This window comes from Gymnodraco acuticeps, unplaced genomic scaffold (genome assembly GCF_902827175.1).
Source record: "Gymnodraco acuticeps unplaced genomic scaffold, fGymAcu1.1, whole genome shotgun sequence".
Taxonomy (NCBI): domain Eukaryota; kingdom Metazoa; phylum Chordata; class Actinopteri; order Perciformes; family Bathydraconidae; genus Gymnodraco; species Gymnodraco acuticeps.
In genome coordinates this window covers 523,584-543,595 of record NW_022991443.1, presented here as the reverse complement: position 1 = coordinate 543,595, position 20,012 = coordinate 523,584, and the positions used below count along the sequence as shown (strand labels likewise).

The 20,012-nt window shown below is 40.5% G+C and overlaps 1 protein-coding gene across 4 annotated transcripts in view; it reads right to left on the bottom strand.

The window, feature by feature from the left end:
- The window catches only part of trim33 (tripartite motif containing 33), a 45,556-nt gene that overhangs the window by 10,443 nt on the left and 15,101 nt on the right, over positions 1-20,012 (bottom strand). For 2 of the 4 annotated variants that reach the window (XM_034196339.1, XM_034196340.1), the window contains exons 5-14: positions 14,909-15,025; positions 14,689-14,803; positions 13,691-13,837; positions 12,309-12,426; positions 11,679-12,112; positions 8,923-9,117; positions 6,903-6,959; positions 6,479-6,679; positions 5,812-5,941; positions 3,862-3,925 (exon numbers count right to left, since the gene is read on the bottom strand). In XM_034196339.1, the coding sequence (XP_034052230.1) occupies positions 3,862-3,925; positions 5,812-5,941; positions 6,479-6,679; positions 6,903-6,959; positions 8,923-9,117; positions 11,679-12,112; positions 12,309-12,426; positions 13,691-13,837; positions 14,689-14,803; positions 14,909-15,025 (1,578 nt within the window). The remainder of the gene's footprint in view (positions 1-3,861; positions 3,926-5,811; positions 5,942-6,478; positions 6,680-6,902; positions 6,960-8,922; positions 9,118-11,678; positions 12,113-12,308; positions 12,427-13,690; positions 13,838-14,688; positions 14,804-14,908; positions 15,026-20,012) is intronic. The other 2 variants (XM_034196341.1, XM_034196342.1) reach the window with 1 other exon arrangement.

Here is a 20,012-nt window from a genome sequence, read left to right as displayed (position 1 = left end):
TCCTATTATACTATTTGTAGGCATATATTATAGGTTTTAGATATATAAAATCATGTCTATGAAGTGTTTTGCTCAAAATACCAAACCCATTGTTGCCATGCCTCATACCCCTCTATTTCAGCCCTGTTACTAAAGTGCTGATTCTGGGTCTGTAGCTTTAAATGTAACCCAGGGGTCGGCAACCTTTTTTATATGAAGTGCCATTTAAAAAAAAATTGTTATCAGCGTGCCAACGATCGAGAATTATCAACGGGGGGGCGGGGGGCGGTTGAGGAGCTTGACGCTCGTCAACTATCAGCAGGAGGGCGGGGGAGCCTCGCTGCGGGGAAGCACTGTGTGGACCTGTCAGCGCAACTTACATGATGCCGAATTTAACAAACACATTTAAATAATTGGTTTAAACGGCATAATAATAAGGACGATCGTCCGTTCTGTGATTCTCCAGAGCACACATGTTATGATATTAGGGTCATGCAGAGTGAGATGAGATCGCTGTCCCTTTAAAAAAAAAAAAAGAGAGAGAGAGAGAGAGAGAGAGAGAGAGAGAGAGAGAGAGAGAGAGAGAGAGAGAGAGAGAGAGAGAGAGAGAGGAGAGAGAGAGAGCGAGAGAGAGAGAGAGAGAGAGAGGAGAGAGAGAGAGATGCGAGAGAGAGAGAGAGAGATAGAGAGAGAGAGAGAGAGAGAGAGAGAGAGAGAGAGTAGAGAGGTGTGGCTTGTGTATGTGTGTTTGTGGATGGTGGGTAGAGCGACAGTGAGGGAACGTGTTTGTTTCTGGAAGTGAAACGAGGCAGCAGAAAAACAGAGGTCTGTGATGTATTTTGTGAAACAGAAGAACAGCTAAATAAATGCAACGGCCTCCCAAGAAGAGCTCACCTCTCTCCAGTAATTTAAGCTTAAGTGGGTTATTGAACCTGAAGCTTGTTGCTTCTGCCCTCCTCGACTACGGTCTGGGAGCCGACAGGAAAGTTCAACACACAGATGGCCAGTCCGCCCCTTTGTAGCATATTATTTCAATGAGAGATGAGCAGATCGCCACTGGGCTTGAACTAAATACACAGCCACGCAAAAACCGCGGCATTTGTACAGCTCCTTATGGGTACTGCAATTAGTGAAGTGCTTTCCTCCGTGGTGAAAGGATCAGCACTGCACCACGGAGGAAGCGGCAGAAAGTCGCCTGGAGTTAAAGAGAGCGGGGCTGCGTTGCGTGCATGGCTTCCTTCTGCAGGTAGCGGGGAGACGTGCTCTGGCGGCGGTCTCGTTCAGGATCCGAAAATACAATTTAAATATTTTGCACACTTATTCCACTTATTCCTAGTGTGCCACTGGTTACGGTGCCGCGTGCCAGGGGTTGCCGACCCCTGATGTAACCCGAGCTGCTGTGGCCGCGCCCCCTTTGGAGTTTGCATGAGCTCTCCTCTGAAGAAAGAGGTTTCTACCCAGATTCTCAGCTAAATGCTGCCGTGATTAAACGCCATATTAAGTTCCAAACCACATCAAGGATTATTCCTGAAACAGTATGGAGCTCAAATGCTTTTTCTCTCACGGGTTTACCACAAATAGAGTACCTTTTTATATCCTGCTTTATTAAACATACTCTCTCCAGTACAGGTTAGCTCTGAGTGTTAGCGATGCTTGTTAATGTAAACACAGATCATATTACTTCCAAAACACGTCATGCATTGTTTCTGATAGAAACATTTCTGATAGGGCCGTGGGCGTAAAGCCAGCCCACATTTTAGTAATGTCTTGTGACCGCAGCAAATCTGGATCAGCTCCAATGTACACCCGTTTTTAGAGATGTGGATAAGGAGGAAAAGAGAGAGGGTTGTATTTTCTGACACTTTGTGAGTGTCCTTACACACTAGAAACACATTTATGTATAAAATACATCAAAAAGTGAATTTTGCCAAATAGGAGCCCTTTAAAGCTTGTGGTTTGAACTGCAACACAGATGTAGTCATGTGGCATGACCTTTTTGTCCACCTGCTGTTAGAATGGTTGTTTGTATCAGTTGTTGCTAAATATTTGCTTACTGTGATCATGTCACCCTGACCAGATGTGTTCTTAGCAGTGTAGCTCAATTTAAAGTTAGGTTAAGTCTTTGGTTCACGTACAGAATCAATGAAATGTTATCGCTGGACATGTTCCAAAAAGCATGTTAAAGGAAGGCTCCAGTCATTGGATAGTTAATCAAAACTTCAGTATTTAGTGAAACATTATGTTTAAACCATACCCTGAAGAAATCAGCGATATTCCCCGGTAAATAATGATTTTATAGCTCTTTTTTATCAAAAACCTGTATATTCCGTCAGGCAGCTACCATTTTGGCCATTTTCAGTAGTCACATGATCCGAAAAACTAGGTCGTGACGTCATCTATGCGTTCACTTTGTAAACACACGACGAAAACATGGCGGAGTATTTGAGTTCGGACTCGTCAGCCGAGGAAGAAGTTTAGAAAAATAAAGTCCAGGCGGACTTACTTTGAATTATCACTATAGGTATTCATTCCATCCAAATACAACTGTAAAAAAAATAAAAAACATACTCTGTTATCCTCTTAGGCCCCACGGACCCGGTTCCGGGGCCGAAATCGCATCATTTGCAGGAAACAACGTATAAGGAACCTTAATATTTAATAAACTATGAATATTTTATATCCATATAACGGGAAAAAAACTAATTTAACTGATCTTTTTCATTTTTTTCTTCAAAAAAAAACACACAATGCTAACAGTGAGCCTCTGAATTAGCCCAGAGCGAAAAATGCTAACCTATTACTGCACCGAAAATCACTCCTAGCTCCCTTATTACTTATCCTAGCTGCACATCCAACACATCGTTTATGATCGTAAAGACACAGAATCTAACGGTGCCCACCTCAACACTGAAAGATACAAACTCGCGACATTATCAACAAAAACGTACATCAAAACAAGTGGCGCTAGGTACTAACATGCGCTAGGCTAACATGGCTTACCTTGGTCTTTGTCTGGTCTAAACTGGTCTTCAATGGCATTACAACGATAAAAACGATGATGTATTTAATCCATAGGTTAATATCCAATGTGACTGTGTCCCCTTTGAAATGTTCTGATAATCTATAAGCAATAAAACTGCAATTCCGTTATCTGCTGTCCGCTCTGTGCTCCGTGCGCTCAGGGTCCTGCAATTCCTGCTTCCTTACGTAGTAAACAATAAGTAAAGTCTGCTGCGTAATGTGCTTACGCTGGCTGGCATTGGCAGTGTACTGCATCCCCATTAAGTAATGGTTGATTAATAAATCCCATTTTATGTTTCATCATACTCTCAGAGTAGTCGTCCGGAAACTTGAAATGTTCGCGGCATACATGCGCCTGTGGATCTTTCGGTTCGGGCCGAGCACATTTCGCTAGCCACTGCCTCCGAACGTACTTCCTACGCTTACCCGTTGGCAATAGAGGGAACCGAGCATTCCGTGGATTGTTCCTATCCGAATTGTGGCAATGTTTCGCGATACAATGAGGCATATTTCAATAGAATTGTGAGAGTAACTAGAGTAAACAACATGAACAAAGCACATACGTCAATTTGTCCTCGACACCAAACGCATAGTTCACGTCACTTCCGGTCAAATAAGTCATGTGACTCGTCAAAATGGCGCCGCCCACAGGGTTGATGTTATTTTGGTAATTAATCAGCTTAAAATCACTGATAACGTCATCGGATTTATAAAAAAAATTAAAAATTAAAAAATTTAAAAAAGACTGGCAGAGACTGGTCTGTTTTATCGGATGATAATTATTTAAAAATGCGTGTCATGAGGATTGCCTCCCTTTAAGGAGGGTGTTATGCTACTAAAATACATCTTTGATCTGCTTACCTGCCTCTGCTGCCTGTGCTGGACGTGCTAGAAGGTCGTGCTGGTGTGTGTGCATTTGACAACCCTGAAGGCAGAAATGGGAAAAGAAACAGGTAAATCATTACTTGTAATAATGACAGGGTCCTTTTCTGGATATAAAATTAAAATGACTTCTACATTTGTTGGGAAAATACTGAATGTACTCTTCCAATATCAGAGTAGCACATGATAACAAAGGTATCCCAACTGTAGCTGTGTACATGACAGGATGTATGATTACCTGGAAGAGCCTCTATGGAGATAGACATATGACAAGCATGATCATTTCTGATGTGGACTTTAGCTAATCTAAACTAAACATTGTACACGTTTGAACCGGTATTCCTCCATCTTGTGACTGTGTAACTCCCTCTCTTGTATATAAGCATGTGAAGGACACTGTTCAGGAACTAGTTGTATCAAATGCTCTGTATGTGAGGACTACTTCCATTCTTGCAAGGATAATAAATACATGGATCCTGATATTAGACCCTCCAGAAAAACGCGATTCTGCGATCGCAGAATTTACCGCATAATCAGCTAAATGGCGCAGATTTTTAAAAGGCCACATATTTATCAAAAGGCCGCATAATCCCCGCATTTTTCCACACAATGTTGAGGGGAAAAAAAGTTAACTCGTCTTGACGTGAAGTAGTGATGATGATGTAGATGACGCGACGTCATCAGCTCGCGCATCACAGAAGGTAAACAACACCGTAGAGTGAACGTGTGGAACTCCAAGATGAAAAAAATCTAATCCATCTCATTTACCGACGAACATTTCTGCTAAAGACCGGGCAAAGCAGTACCCCGATGTCTTGCACGAAAGTGCGGGGAAACTATTCTGCACCCCGTGCAACTGTGTGTTGGAGCATAAGAGAACATCGACGGTGACGACCCACTTTGATTCATTCAAACTTTCGAAAATGCTTTCTGCTGCTGCGGACAAGAAAACCAAACAACTCACGTTCACCGAGGCATCAACCTCCAAAACCCTTTCGAGGGCTACAAGAAACGAGGTGAGAAGCCTACAAGATTGAAACTGGTCAGATAACGAAAAAGTAAAGGAAAACAGAATGAGGCGGAGAAGTGTGTGTGTGTGTGTGTGTGTGTGAGAGTGTGATTAAAATAGCCTAATTGCTTTTACAATAAATAAACATTGAATGTGTTTAATTGAATAGTAAAGGGGTTTAACGTTAGTGGCAGGTTGTGTGTGATGGGAATAAATAAGACAGCCCAATATTTCCCAAAAAATATTTAGCATATTTCCGCATATTTCGCAACTTTCCGCAATTTCACCACATAAAATCACAAAAACCCTGCATGTTTAATCGCATAATCAAGGGTTTTTGCCCGCGTTTTTCTGGAGGGTCTATGATATTAAAGCTCAAGCCGGTGACGACGAGTGATATTTTTCTAACAACATTCAATACTTTTTATAGGCTTTCGTGGATACTTGTTTTTTCCTTTTCAATTATGGCATTGTACAGTTTTTGTTATAGCAGACAACTACCATGAATAACAGACCAGTGCCATCGACCCATGCCGACCTCAAAAACAGCATGAAAAGTATTTCTTTAAGATAAAATAATAGTTTGTGCCAAATTATTGATTTATTGAGTAAGTAGCCGTGAAATAATGTCATAGGATAATGTTCAGCAAGCAGTTTTTTTCATTCAAATTGAAACTTTTGGGTAATAAAGCCCAGCTCTCTGTACATTATCCATTACAAATCTTATAGCTTTTGTACTTATGCTTAAGAAGTCAGCTTTCAATATTTGGCAGTATATGACAAATCTTAGAAATGAATCCCTTAGGTCTGTTATCATGAATGTGAATCGAACAACTTTAGATAGCCAGAAATAAAAATAAAAATAAATCTGTTCTCTGTAAGATGTGAATGGGATTCCATCTCCCTAAATGCGTGGCTACCTGAGGATCCAGGAGAGTGTGTGGACAGGCCAGGCGAGGGGTTCATGTCCAATGCGGAGAGATGCTGCGTGCTGATTGAAATGTAGCGATTCAGGAGGTGTCCAAGGCTGCTCGACCCTGCATCCTCCAGCTGCAAAAGCACAATGGCAGGATAAATATAAACAGAGTAAAAAAGGTCAAGAGGTCAAGGGATTTTCATCAAAGAGGTATGTGTTTAACAGATACTTTGAATCAGGAAAATAACACCTGTTCATTTTGACCTGCACTTATCTTGTCTATACATCAGACTTAGAAGTTGTGCTTCTCGATTTTCACAGTGAACCACACATCTTATACTTTTCTATAAATTAACATTTGCTTATTTTGTTCTAGACTCTTTTTTCTATATTGCATATACTTTATTTTATAATTTCTTTAAAGAGGTCCTATTGTGCTTTTTTGTGTTTTCCCTTTCCTGTAGTGTGATATATAGGTTTTTGTGCATGTAAATAGTCTGCAAAGGCTAAAATCCTAAAGTTCCCTCCAAAGGGAGTTGTTCTGCCACACAAGTTCTTCAATATTAAACTCTTATTTTAGTAAAAAAATACATTTAGAAGTGGCAGATGAATAAAAAGAAGATTTTACGGATTCTTCCTAAACAACAAATAGATGGTTTGAATATTGGCACCTGTATGGGCGGGATTTCGGGTAGGCAGGGCAGGTTCTCAGGATTGGTAACGGAGGGGATGAGCTCGATGGGCCCTATGATGGGGCTGGCGGGGCCGCGGTGAGCATGGGCCCCCGCCATACTGGCACTGGTGGGACTCGTGGGGTTTGCGTTATGGAGGGATGCCACTGGGAAAGGGCCCGCATGCCCTGGGTTGGAATGCTGCAGAGAAAAACAGAGAAAGAAGGATGGAGGACAATTAGAAGAAGAAAGAGACAGAAATAGAAAAAAGATGGGACGACAAGAACAATGGCACATGTCATTCAATGAGTTTATTAAATAAAACATGTTGCTTTACAAACAACATGGTTGCATGATCATGCATTTGGGTGACACATGCTGCACAAGACACACAGACGACAAAGTAGAAAAAAAGATGCCAAACCCCTGATTGTAGTAAGAAACGAAACCTTTGGTGGCTCATCTCAGATTCTAAAGACATCTGGACACAAAGAAGAAGGGGCTGGATGTATCCTGGATATTTCACTTACCTAGTCTTACATGCAAGTAGTAAATATATATATATTTTCACACTGTACACATTCTCTGACTTCTCTGAAAAACCAGCTTCATCTGTATTATTACATTGGAGACAGTGTGAAGCAGGACTGGAGGAGAACACAGCACAGTTGCAGCCTTCTATGAAAATGCTTGTTAAAAAACCTTTGTTGGCTGGCAGTTTGTTTTAATCAGAATACACACAACATTCTCGCAGACTTGATTTGAGGAATCTGTGTTTTTGTGACCCATAAAAACAGTTGGTAGCAGATAGTCATTTTCCACAGCAGGAACTAATCAACATTGACATGTTATGTGTTTCTATTTTTTGGGGTTAACAGTTTTTGTCTTTATAAAAATGCTATGGGGACGACGTCCTGGAGCAAAATTATATTTTGCAGGTTCTTTGAGGGATGGCCAGCAGTATATTGGTTTGACACAATGGAACCCATTGTCAGCCGCAAACTGGCTCCCCACTCCTGCTCCACTATCTTTACCAGCTGATAACTGTGTCTGTCTGCTGTTGTGGTGCTGAGCAGGTGGTGTACAGGAAGTTTCAAGACCTTTCTAGCTCTAAACAGGTGTCTCTTGCAGTCAATAATGATTTGCTGGTGGTGAACTAAAAGAGTTAGGCTGTAGCCTCATGGTAAACATTTGAAATGCACTTTAAAGCTGTGTAAAGCATAGAACAGCTGCGGATTTGGGTGATAATTCTCTGCAGGTTTATAACCACAAGTGACCCCATTAACAGTCACACTGTCATTTGATATACTGGTATTATAATGATTTTTGTTATAGCCACTCATTTCCTGTAGGGGATAATGACTTGCTGAAAAGGAGGACACCATCATCCGACATAGGTTTCTGGCCTAGGCTGAGATATCTGCTGAGGTGATGCATTTTGGCCCAAAAAGACAAACAGTATGGTTAAGGCTTTTTTTAGTCTTTCCCCCCCCGTCAATGCACCAGTTCGTTTGCGTCTGGCTGGATAAAAAAATACTGCAAATTAATCTGCAAGGCAGCGCTCCATATATAAATTTTATGGAGTCAATTTAGGTTTTTACTTGGTAGTAACCTGGCGTATGTCAAGTTTTAATATCATATGGTCTTTTTCAAGTACAAGTAATCGTATTTGTATGAATGGCAGCTCTAAACCTTATTCCTGAGAAAGTTGAAAATAATAGTGCTTCCTTCCTTCAATTTAAGTATATTCATTTAATAATTTCACAAATAGTCAGCTTTTGAATCTACTTCAAAAGTATCAGCTGACAGATACTGTACTTTTCAATATTTATAAAAATCTTTAAAAAAATATATTTAAGAATTGTTTAAATAACCACATAACAGGAACAAGATGAATTAATGTGTCATGTGCTTTTCACTCAAACACAATATAAACAAACATCTGTGATAAGAGTCCCTGAAGTTAGTATGTATTTCTTAATTGTGACAATAAAATGATCTGTGTAAATACAAGTAGGACATGTTTACAGTAAAATAAACCTGGTAGTTGCACAAACCATTTACTGGCTTCATGTTGACCTTTTTCTACACAAACTCAAATAGTAAAAAAACACAACCCCAGCCACAAAAAAAGAAGAAAAAAAGATGTTTGTTGTAGCTTTTCTAGTTGCCCTTAATTTCTACAGACTAAGCACATAAAAGCTAAATGAAACCTCTCAATGTCTGTTAGTATTCTCAGAAATATGTGCACAAACTATACACCGCAAAAACTGTGTATTTCTTTCTTACTGCTGTACACATTATCTGTACATTTTGCTTTAAAAAAAGAAAAAAAGACACATTGAAATGCTAAATCCAAACAGTCAAAGTATGCTGTAAATTACCAAGCATTGGAACCGTTTTTCTATTTCCATACAAAGAACCCAGAGTGTGTGTGCACCGACCTGTCTCTGTAGCTGAGGCTGCATCATGGCGGGATACTGCTGTCCGTTGAGTCTGGGCTGAGCCGTAGGCATTCGGCCTTGTGGGGGACCCTGGAGACGCATGTGGTGAGCGGAAGGGTACATGGGGGGACCTGGCCCCCCGTTCATACCCCCAGGCCCTCTTGGTAGCTGCTGCATACTGATGAGCCTCGGAGGCTGTCGGAAAATCATAAATATACATGAACTGCGTGAAAATCTGATGATTTGATGAACAAAACTCTGCAATTTATGCAAACCGCAAACCATTTTCAGGGTCATGCAATTATAGATACAAAACATAATGAATAATAAGCTGCATTCACGTGATACACAACAAAACGGCTCTGCACTGAGGTTGCTGTTGTGTCCTCGGTGAAGAACACCGCTGAAATTGTCGCCCGGCGCTGCGCTCAAAGTTCAAATCATTTCAAAATATGACCATATTTACCGCTAACCTTTTGACTCGTAACCAATCAGATAGCAGCTGTTAGTTGAGCCGCAAGCTAGCAGGGAAGGTAACCATAGAAACACAACTTAGCTAGCTGTTTTCGCTGCAAGTCTCTGCGCCTAACCAGCCTCAGTGAGCAAAGAGCAAATCACATATCATGAGAATGCAGCTTTATAGATTCCTCAATCCACAGAAAACATACTGCATTTATGATTTAGAAATACCAAATACTCACTGGTCACTGCTCAAAGGATTAGATTAGACTGCTTTTTCATAGATAAAATATATCAGATATGTTCAGGCTTTTGACAGTTGATTGGAGAAATTAAGTGAGGATTAAGTCTAAGATTCCATAATTTGTTCCTTGTGAGGGCCATTGAGTCTTTTTAATTTAATTTTGTTTACTAAAATTATGAAATAAATACTTAATAAAAGATAAAAAGAGGTAATAGATTAATTTGATATGTATCATTTCAGTGCAAGATGAAAGTCTTTACTTCCTCTTCCTTGAGATAATTTCTTGAACATAGGCAATACAACATTTTGACCAAAAAAAGTAATTTTATTATTAATATTATTGTCAAGTGATGATGCCATGTCATGTAGCGACTGTCTCCCCGTTGGTGGGTACAAGGCTTCCTCCAAATAGCAATAAGTGAAAGGAGAAGACTAAAATTCCAATAATCATTTTCACAACAGCCACTTGATGCCTTGTGAGTTTAATTTAGTGACAACACAACCAATGCAAGTATGCAATGTTTTTTTGCAGCCGTCTCTTATATCTTGAAAAGCACTTTGGCTTTACCACACCACAGATAAGAATGTTAAGTTCCTGCTTACAAATGCATTACCACAAATCATCTGATAAAATAAAGGTTATGAACTCTTGACTTCCACTCTCCATGCAGTTCAAATTCTCTGCATTATAATTTTTTATCTGAAACTGCATGCTTGCAAAAATAATTTAGAAATATGTTGGGCAGAAGTTCAATGATTTGTACTTAATGACCTGAAAAATCTAAACACTGTTATGGTGTGTTGCGTATCGTAAACAAAACAGAAAGCAGGGGAAAAAACACCAACATCATCTCCTATAGATATTTCAGTAAAAAGAGGAGAACTTCAGAACAAAGGGGGGACCTTGATAAAAAGAGAACTTCATACAAAATCATGATATAGAAAAAGAGAACTTTAAAGATAAGGGGGAACTTTATAGAGAACACTTCAGACAAAAAGGGGGAACCTTAAAGGAGACCTATCATGCTATATTTGAATAATATATTGTAGGGCCATACCTATATAAGGTATATTTATACGGTTTTTTTTCAAAATACCAAACAGATCATGCATTTTAGCCATGCCTCATTTTGCTCTATTTTCCTCTCCTCCACCTTGTCTTTGCATGTGCTGCAGCTGACCACGCCCCCCTGCAAAGGAGGGGGCCGAGTTACGAGTTTCATGTTACCATGCTGTTACCATGCCACGGGCAACCTCTCATTCCCCTGATAGGTGTAGAGTTGGCCATATAGGCGGAGCTCCTCGTCACTGACGTCACACTATTTTCAAATCTGTATCAGTCTGTATCTGATCCGTTGCAGCCCAGTTTTTAGAGATTTGGGTATGGAGGAAAAGAGAGAGGGTTGTGTTTTCTGACACGTGGTGAGTTCCCTGACACACCGGGGACACATATTCATGTATAAAAGACGTACAAAAGCGCATTTTGCATGATAGGTCCCCTTTAATGAAAACAGAACTGCAGAAAAACAGGGGGAACCTTATGGAAAACAGAACTTCAGAGAAAAGGGGAGGGGCTTACAAAAAGAACCTCCTACTAAGGGGAGGTCCCTTACAAAAAAGAGAACTTCAGACAAAAGGAAGCCTTATTAGAGAACTTCAACCCCCATAAAACAGGTAACTTCAGATAAAAGGGAGGCCCCTATAAAAAACAGATAACTTCTAACAAAAGAGAGGACCCTATAAAAACAGATGACTTCTAACAAAAGAGAGGACCCTATAAAAACAGATGACTTCTAACAAAAGAGAGGACCCTATAAAAACAGATAACTTCTAACAAAAGAGAGGACCCTATAAAAACAGATAACTTCAGATAAAAAGGAGGTCCCTATAAAAAAGAGAATTCCAGACAAAGGGGGGGAACTTTACAGAATAGAGTACTTCAGGTACTTCAGACAAAAGAACTACCCTTCCCGAAGAGAACCTTAGAGATAATTGGAGCCCAGCTTTTCATGGTTATATACAGTGGTACCCTGAATGGTGAATGCTTTTTTACCTGCTGCTGACCCATGGGGGGCCCGACCGGTCTGACTTGCTGCTGGGACATTTGGGAGGCGAGGCGCATCTGTTGCTGGATCTGCTGCTGGTGCTGCTGTTGTTGTTGTTGTTGTTGTTGCTGCTGCTGCTGTTGCTGTTGCTGCTGCTGCTGCTGTTGTTGTTGTTGTTGCTGCTGCTGCTGTTGTTGCTGTTGTTGTTGTTGCTGTTGTTGTTGTTGTTGCTGTTGCTGCTGCTGCTGCTGATGAAGTTGGTGCTGCTGCTGCTTCTGCTGCACGTAGGCCGCCTGCAAGTGCTGCATCCGGAGCTGGGCCAGGTTGATCTGTGTTTGCGGGTGTTTGCCGTGGTGACCGTGGCCCGGGGAAATTGGCGGTCCCCCTACCATCACACCGGGCGGCTGCACGGGTTGGGCTTGCTTCTCGATTACCAAATTACCTACAATAAGGAGAAGAGGGATAACAGTAAGCATTATTTTAAAAAGGTGCACATGCCCAAGACCGGTGTGAAATATTCCTTTACTTAATGACTTATACAGTAGTATAAGGATGCAAGACCAGAACATATTGTATGAGAGACATTCCAATGACAAATTATCTTTCCTGTGATAAAGAAAATAATATGCATCACTCACCAAGATTCACCACATTTTTGGCCCAGAAGGTGGGGTCACAGAAGAAGCGCACAACTCCATTTGCCTGTGGCACTGGCTCTAGTCGAGCCTTGTATTGCTGGCGAAGCTGGAAGAGCATCTACACACACACACACACACACACACACACACACACACACACACACACACACACACACACACACACACACACACACACACACACACACACACACACACACACACACACACACACACACACACACACACACACACACCACACACACACACACACACACACACACTCACACACACCACACACACACACACACACACACACCACACACACACACACACACACACACACACACACACACACACACACACACACACACACACACACACACACACACACACACACACACACACACACACACACACACACACACACACACACACACACACAAACAAAGGGTTTGGGTTACTGAGCTTAGCAGTATTGTAGCAACAAGGAGCCAATTTGTCAAGATGCTCTCTGGAAGCAGTTCTCCAAATTAAAGTTATCTCAACATTCAATTTGCTCACTGTCTTGTGGTAATGGGTCAAATCCATGTGGCAGTAGCCTCCATTGAATGGTATGGTATAGTATACTCCAGACAAAATTGCATGCTCTTAAGACTGCTTTTGAAAACAGATATGAAGTACATATAGGACAACAGCAGTATACCAGCTACAACCGTGCCTAATGTTTTATTGCTTTTAAAGCCTGAAATGATGAGGCTCGGCTACAAATTTCATAAGAAGCAGATACAACTCAAATGTCCAATTTAACTAGATTTCACCTCAACTAGTACAATATTCTCATGTACAGCATGAGCACAGCACAGTCATGTTGGGAGCACACTGTCAGCGTTAGCCTCTCAACCTGCTGAACGTCTGACGCTCATGAAAAACTGTTAGAAAAATATCACTCGTCACGGGCTTGAGCTTCAATATCAGGATACATGTATATTTTATCCTTGCAAGAATGGAAGTAGTCATCATATACAGAGCTGCGTGGGACAAATAGTTCCCAGAACAGTGTCCTTCACATGCCTTATATACAAGAGAGGGTGTATTCAGTCACAAGATGCATGAATACCGGTTCAAAGCAGTATTCTATGCTAAATTCAGATGGCTAAGGCGTAAGCAATGAACATGACAGTCATATGTCTATCTCCATGGAGGCTGAATCATAATGTTAATCGTTGTCACATAACTATCATATGCTTAAAACAGTGTGTGTCCTGACTCTCTTCTAGGTAATCATACATCCGGTTACATACACAGCTACGTAGGGCCTTTGTGATCATGTGCTACTCTGATATTAGAAGATTACATTCAGTATTTTCCCAACAGAAACATACCAGCCTCTTGCTGTAGAGCAGCGCCGTGCTGCTGCCAGTGCTGATGGCCCATTGGCAGAAGCTGAGCACATGGTGGATCTGTTGGGCCAGCTGCGTGGTGTCCTTTTGCTGAGACACGAGCCTCACATTGCGCTCTTTGGTGACACTCTAGACAGAGGGACAGGAGAGGGAGATCATTTTGGTTAGGGATCTGCTACTGAAAGAGCCTGAACACCCAAGATAGATGAATGTTGGAAGCCATTAAAAAGAAGTTAGCATATGCATATAGAGGGATAAGATAATTCGATTTTATTAGACTAAAATGGAATGATCCCCGTGGGGATATTGGTTTATTACAGCAGTGGATAGTAGTATGCAGCAAATGGGGAAGTAGTCACGTACACAACATATAAGAAACCAGATTCAATGATCAAACTGAGTTAAGATCGGAGAGGGAAACAAGTCATATCAAATCTGTTAAAGAGAAGTAAGCCTGAGCTGTCTAATCTAAATAAATATCTGACATATTTACTTAACAGAAGGCATATAAATATCAAGATATTTTCAACATATATAATAAATAAAAACTTGAGAATAGGGATGGGTACCGAGCCCCGGTATTAAACGGGCCCGAATTATTAAAGACCGTGGTACAGTTAAGCTCCGTTATCGGTCTTTTTATCGGTACTAGAGACATGTAAAAAATACATGTCATACTTATTATTGCTACACAAACATTATATTGCAGTTTTAGTGTCGCCAACTCCGTTTCTAATATGCAAATAGACTGCAAAATCTATGATTATTGTATTTCATCATATGTCTGGGTAGATTCCTGTAAGCCAGATTCAAGACTTCTATATGGGGTGTAGTTTTACTAAGATTAGGACTATTATAGCTTACAAACACTACTGTTTAGAAAATAAATTACAAATCATTAGGTCTACTTTTGTTTCTAAAATGTTTCTAATATACCTTATGCAACTCTAACCAAAAATTACGTAATAAAACCAGCTTACATCCAACTGTTGCAGCAAGGACTTTCCCTTCTTGTTGATCTCGTTTATAAGAGTGAATACTGCGATTTTGATCTCGTGCTCCACCTTCTTCTGCGTTTCACCCGCCTCCTTTAACCTTGAAATAAAATGCATGTGTTAGCCCATTGCAATGGGTATTGACATGCAGTAATGATGTCAACGGGCAGCACTGGATAGGAAACTGGTGATGAAAAACACGCACCTGTTTTGCACCTGGCAGACCGAGTAATGAACGTAACTCTTCTTTTCCTGTAGTTTGGCCATGCTGGACTCGATCAAGCCTTTCTGGTTCTGAAAAGCCTCCTCGAGGAACTGGTACCTGAGGGTAGAAGGTATTAGTCGACTTCTACAGATGTAGCGCTTCATTTCAGACGCCTACCCGTGCGGGTCCGTGATCTGCATGGGGTGGGCCCCTGCTGAAAAGGAAAACCCCCCCCGCAGGACTTGATACGCCCCCTTGATAAATAAATGTAATTTTAATGAAACCAGCTGCAATGGATCATGGATCCGCCAGGGGGAGCCGTGTAAAGCTGCCACACTGGAACTCATGTGAAATAAACAGCTGATAGATCTACAGGTATCTGATCGGCTATTTGTTAAGATCCATATGTCACGGATAGGATCATATTCTATGCTAAATAAGAGACATGTAATCATTTACAAAACATCACCATGTTTTTATTTAACAAAATAATGTGGTTTAATTCACGTAGGTGTAAGTACAAAACCATCGCTATGTTTTTTCATCAGGAAATGCAGCCCGGCTCAAACAAACGATTTTCAATCATCATCCTCACGATCATTTAATGTATCATATGTTCGCGAATTTAAATGAATGCACTAATACATGTAGTTTAATCCACGTGAGTTTACAACAACAAAAATAATCGCTTTGTTTTTATATTACATTACATTGCATTTAGCTGACGCTTTTATCCAAAGCAACTTACAATAAGTGCATTCGACCAGGAAGACACAAACTTGAAGAAAACAGAATCATAAAAGTATATCAGGTTTCATAGAGCCAAACATTTCAAGTGCTACTCAACTGGCTTTAGAAAAGCCAGTCCTTTATTAGTATAAAAGTGCTTCATTAATAGTTCTAACGCTCGAAGTGGAGTCGAAAGAGATGAGTTTTCAGTTTGCGCCGGAAGATGTGCAAGCTATCTGCCGTCCTGATGTCAATGGGGAGCTCATTCCACCATCCTGGAGCCAGGACAGCAAACCCACGTGTTTTCGCCGATGGGAACTTGGGTTATATCACATCCGACCGGAGGAAAATGCAGCACGGCTCTCACTACCGATAATCCTAATCCCACGGGCAAACAATAATATGTACAGTGTTAATAGTTTACTGTATTATTAGTGTCTAATATTACTGCTATAACAATCACACATTGAGTTGTTAAAATCAGACCGTTGTTTTTTTTGTAAACAGTCTGAATGAAACGGCAGCTCTCAGGTGATCAGGTGTGTGTTTACCAGTGTTGGGACTAACGTGTTACAAACTAATGCATTACTGTAACGCAACTACCTTTTGCGGTTACTAATAACGTTACTAGTTACCTATTCCCATTCAGTAACGCCGTTATAGTTACTGTGATTTAAATGGGTGCGTTACTGCGTTACATTATGTGATGGAACTGAACCGAATCTCCCTGCGGATGTAGCTTACAGGCGAATACAGCGATGTCCTCTCACAGTACCATGGAAAAGTGAAAGTAACCAGAGAGGAGTGATGATTGGTTAACGCGGGGTAACATTTCAGGGTAAGCCAATCAGAGACAGAGTTGGGCGGGTCTTGCCTTATGGGGAAAATACACAGACACAAACACTTGCTAACACACACACATACAAGGCAACGCTCACCACCAGCACACACACACACACACACACACTATGGCAGATGCAAGTATCAGCGAGAGCAGCAGCGCATTTACAACTTGGAGATATAACCACTATTTTCAATTTGTGGGGATAAAGGACACAACATATTATGGTCAAATGTAAACTGGGTGCAGGACAAAAAGCATTGTCCACATCGAATAACAGCAATGCCAATCTCCTGAAGCACCTAACTAATGTAGCTACATGAGGCTATAAAACTAGTCGCCAAAGACCCCACCGTCCCAACCACCGGCAGTGACCCAGATGGAGCACCATCTAAACAGCTAAAAAACGATCTTTTAAATCGCCACATGTCACCTAGAGTCAACTAAACAGATTGATTGCTGAAAATAGTTTGTTTGTCTTCAGTGTCAGTCTGACAGTTTATTATTTATCTAATTGTTACTGACAAAAGAGTGTAGTTCTTGTTTAATTGTTACACTGCCAAAATAGTGTAGTTGTTGTTAATGTGTACACTGTGGTGATTTACATTATTCACCCACGGATCTATGGGTTGGGGTATTGTTCTGCACGGACATTTTAGTGAACCGGACTTCCTGTTTCCGCCGGTCTTCGCTTCCCGAGAATGAAGTTGTGTACAATGGTTTTCAGATGCTAAATAAAAGTCTAGCTTGTACCTTTGATACCCCGCCTCCGACTCCCATCTCTCGGCACCACAACACTGCCAAAAGAGTGTAGTTGTTTTTCAAATCAAATCAAGTTTTATTTATATATTTATAAACGATTTTTGGTCGAGCCAAAGTGCTGTACATATAATAAAAATAGCCTACAGTAGAGACACTTTACAGCAAATACAACAGCACAGATTGTTTTAGTTTTTATTTCATATTGCACTACTTAGAACTTGATTGTTGAGGCTACAATAAAGATGCCTCCTTTATTGTTATTGCACATATTACAGGTACTGAGACAACGAAATGCAGTTTAGCTTCTAACGGTGCAACAAGCAGTAAAGTGAAAAGTAATGTACACAATCTACAGAATAAAATATAGAATGAATTGAATGATGAATAAACAGTGAGCTTGGGTATGAATACACTAGCAGCCTGTGAGCAGTATTAACAGTGTGTATGAATATGCTAAGATATATAAAGTATGAAAACGGTAAGCAGTGCAAGTATAGTATAAAATATATGGATATTAATTTCATGATAAACATTGTGGAACAATGATGAAAATGTGAATGGAAGTGGCGACGTAAAACTGACACAAAACAACAAACAAAAATCTTTTGAGAAGCCCCCACCCCCCATGTTGCCTGTGCTGTATGCTGCAAACTCTTTGTTTAAGACGAATTGGCCATCGGAATGTGTGGAGTAAGTCTCCAAAGGGGGAAGGTCACATTCCACAGCTCTCCCCCCTCCTTCTGTGATCTCCCAACCCCCAGTCTGTAGGTTTGTGTTCGCAAATTTCAGTGTTAATTTTGGCAGCGGTTTTTGATTTAGTCTTAAGACGAAAATGGTTATTAGTTTTAGTCACATTTTAGTCATTCCTATCTTTCGTAGTTTTAGTCTAGTTTTAGTCGACGAAAACTCAAAACGTTTTAGTCAACTTTTAGTCGATGAAAAATTACATTTTAGTCAACTTTTAGTCAAAATGTGTCTCTATACTCTGAACGCTCCGTCCCCGGCAGATCTCTGTGTCCGCTGCAGCATGTCTGTTAGGCCCCGCACACAGAGAGACACAGGGAGATCGCTCTTCTGGAGTGAAGAGAGCGGAAATAATGATATTGCAAGTTAGAAATGTAAGATGCATTTTGACAGACAAGATGGACACTTGGGGGAAAATATGCTGCATTTTGAATGTCCGATAGTCCACCATTAACACCTTAGTCCTGTCTCGTCTCGTCAACGAAAACTAAATATACATTTCGTCATAGTTTTCGTTATCAAGAATCTATTTTTAGCTCGTCATCGTCTCGTCTTAGTCATGTAAAAAAGGTTGTTGACGAACATTTTTCGTCATAGTTTTCGTTGACGAAATTAACACTGGCATATTTAAACTGTCGCACTTTCTGTTGTTTCTATCGCGCATTGCCGGTATGAAAGGGTCTGTGGCGGAAATATCAAACATTTAATAAAAGTGAAAAACAATGAACAAGACTTAACGTATTCATCATAATTAATTATATTTATTCCGTTTGGATGTAGGATTTTTGACTTTGTTTAGAGCAGTGATCTTCTCTGCAGCAGAGAGCTAAGCGCTGTCAGACCGGACCTGACCCTGAAAAGTATTATCATCTGAAATTAATCATTATGTTACTAATATTAAATACATAAGTATTTTTACAACTTGTATTTATAAATACTCTGTTGTAATTATTGATGCTAAATGTGTTCATCCATTCAATGTGGCATCTGCTATAATGGGGTTAATGTATGATATTACTTAATAATACATACATTATAATATATGATGTGATAATTATATTTTAGTTTTATTCATTTCTTATTATATAGTTTCTCATTATTATAATTTTTATCGCTCATCTTATTTTTGATTTTATTAATCTGTGTGAATCTGTGCTATCCTGTTTTTCACTCTCACCCTGTTGCTGTTTGAACTACTGAATTTCCCCACGGGGATTAATAAAGGTCCATCTTATCTTATCTTAATGTATAAGTTGATTTACTTCAATCTACTGTACTGTGTAAAAACACCCCAACAATATTACAAAAAATATACTGCATAAAGCAAACTATATACTTTATTTTATCTAAAACATTGATGTTTTTTCATTATAGTAGCTTGTGAAAACCATAACAAATAAGTGATTAAATGCTACAGTATTCAGCAAACACAACTGCAGAGCTGCAAACATTGCAAACAGACTAAGTTCTACAACACCCAGTTGTCTTTGTGTATTTGTGAATGAAGCGCCATCTCATGGTTAAATCCTGTAATTAAACAAATGGGGAAATTTGGCAACGCCCTCTAGCAATTTGGCAACACCCCCAGCCACTGGGATCCGCTGGGCTTTTGACTGGGACACACCCATGTGAGTCCTATCTGGAGTGCTACATCTGTAGTTGCCAACACCTTTCCATGAACTCAATAGCCGCTTTCACACCAAGTACTTTGCCGTACTTAGTGCCCAGCACTTAGTGCCCAGCACTTAGTACCCCCATGGAACTGAGTACAGATCTCGTTCACACTGGAATAAGTTCCCTGTGGGAAGATTACGCAAATGAAGCTGCTGACGTCAACTTCTTCTTATGCTTTGGGTTTACTGGGAGGCCGCAAACCACTTCACGGCGTATACTGCCACCCGAAGTCCCCGGAGTTGGGGACTGGCTTCAGTAGAAGCTGCTGGGACTCCCTGCAGCTTCTACTGAAGCCTTCAGAGTAAATCGCCAGAACGCCGACACCTCCTCATCACTCCACCGTTTCCCATGTTT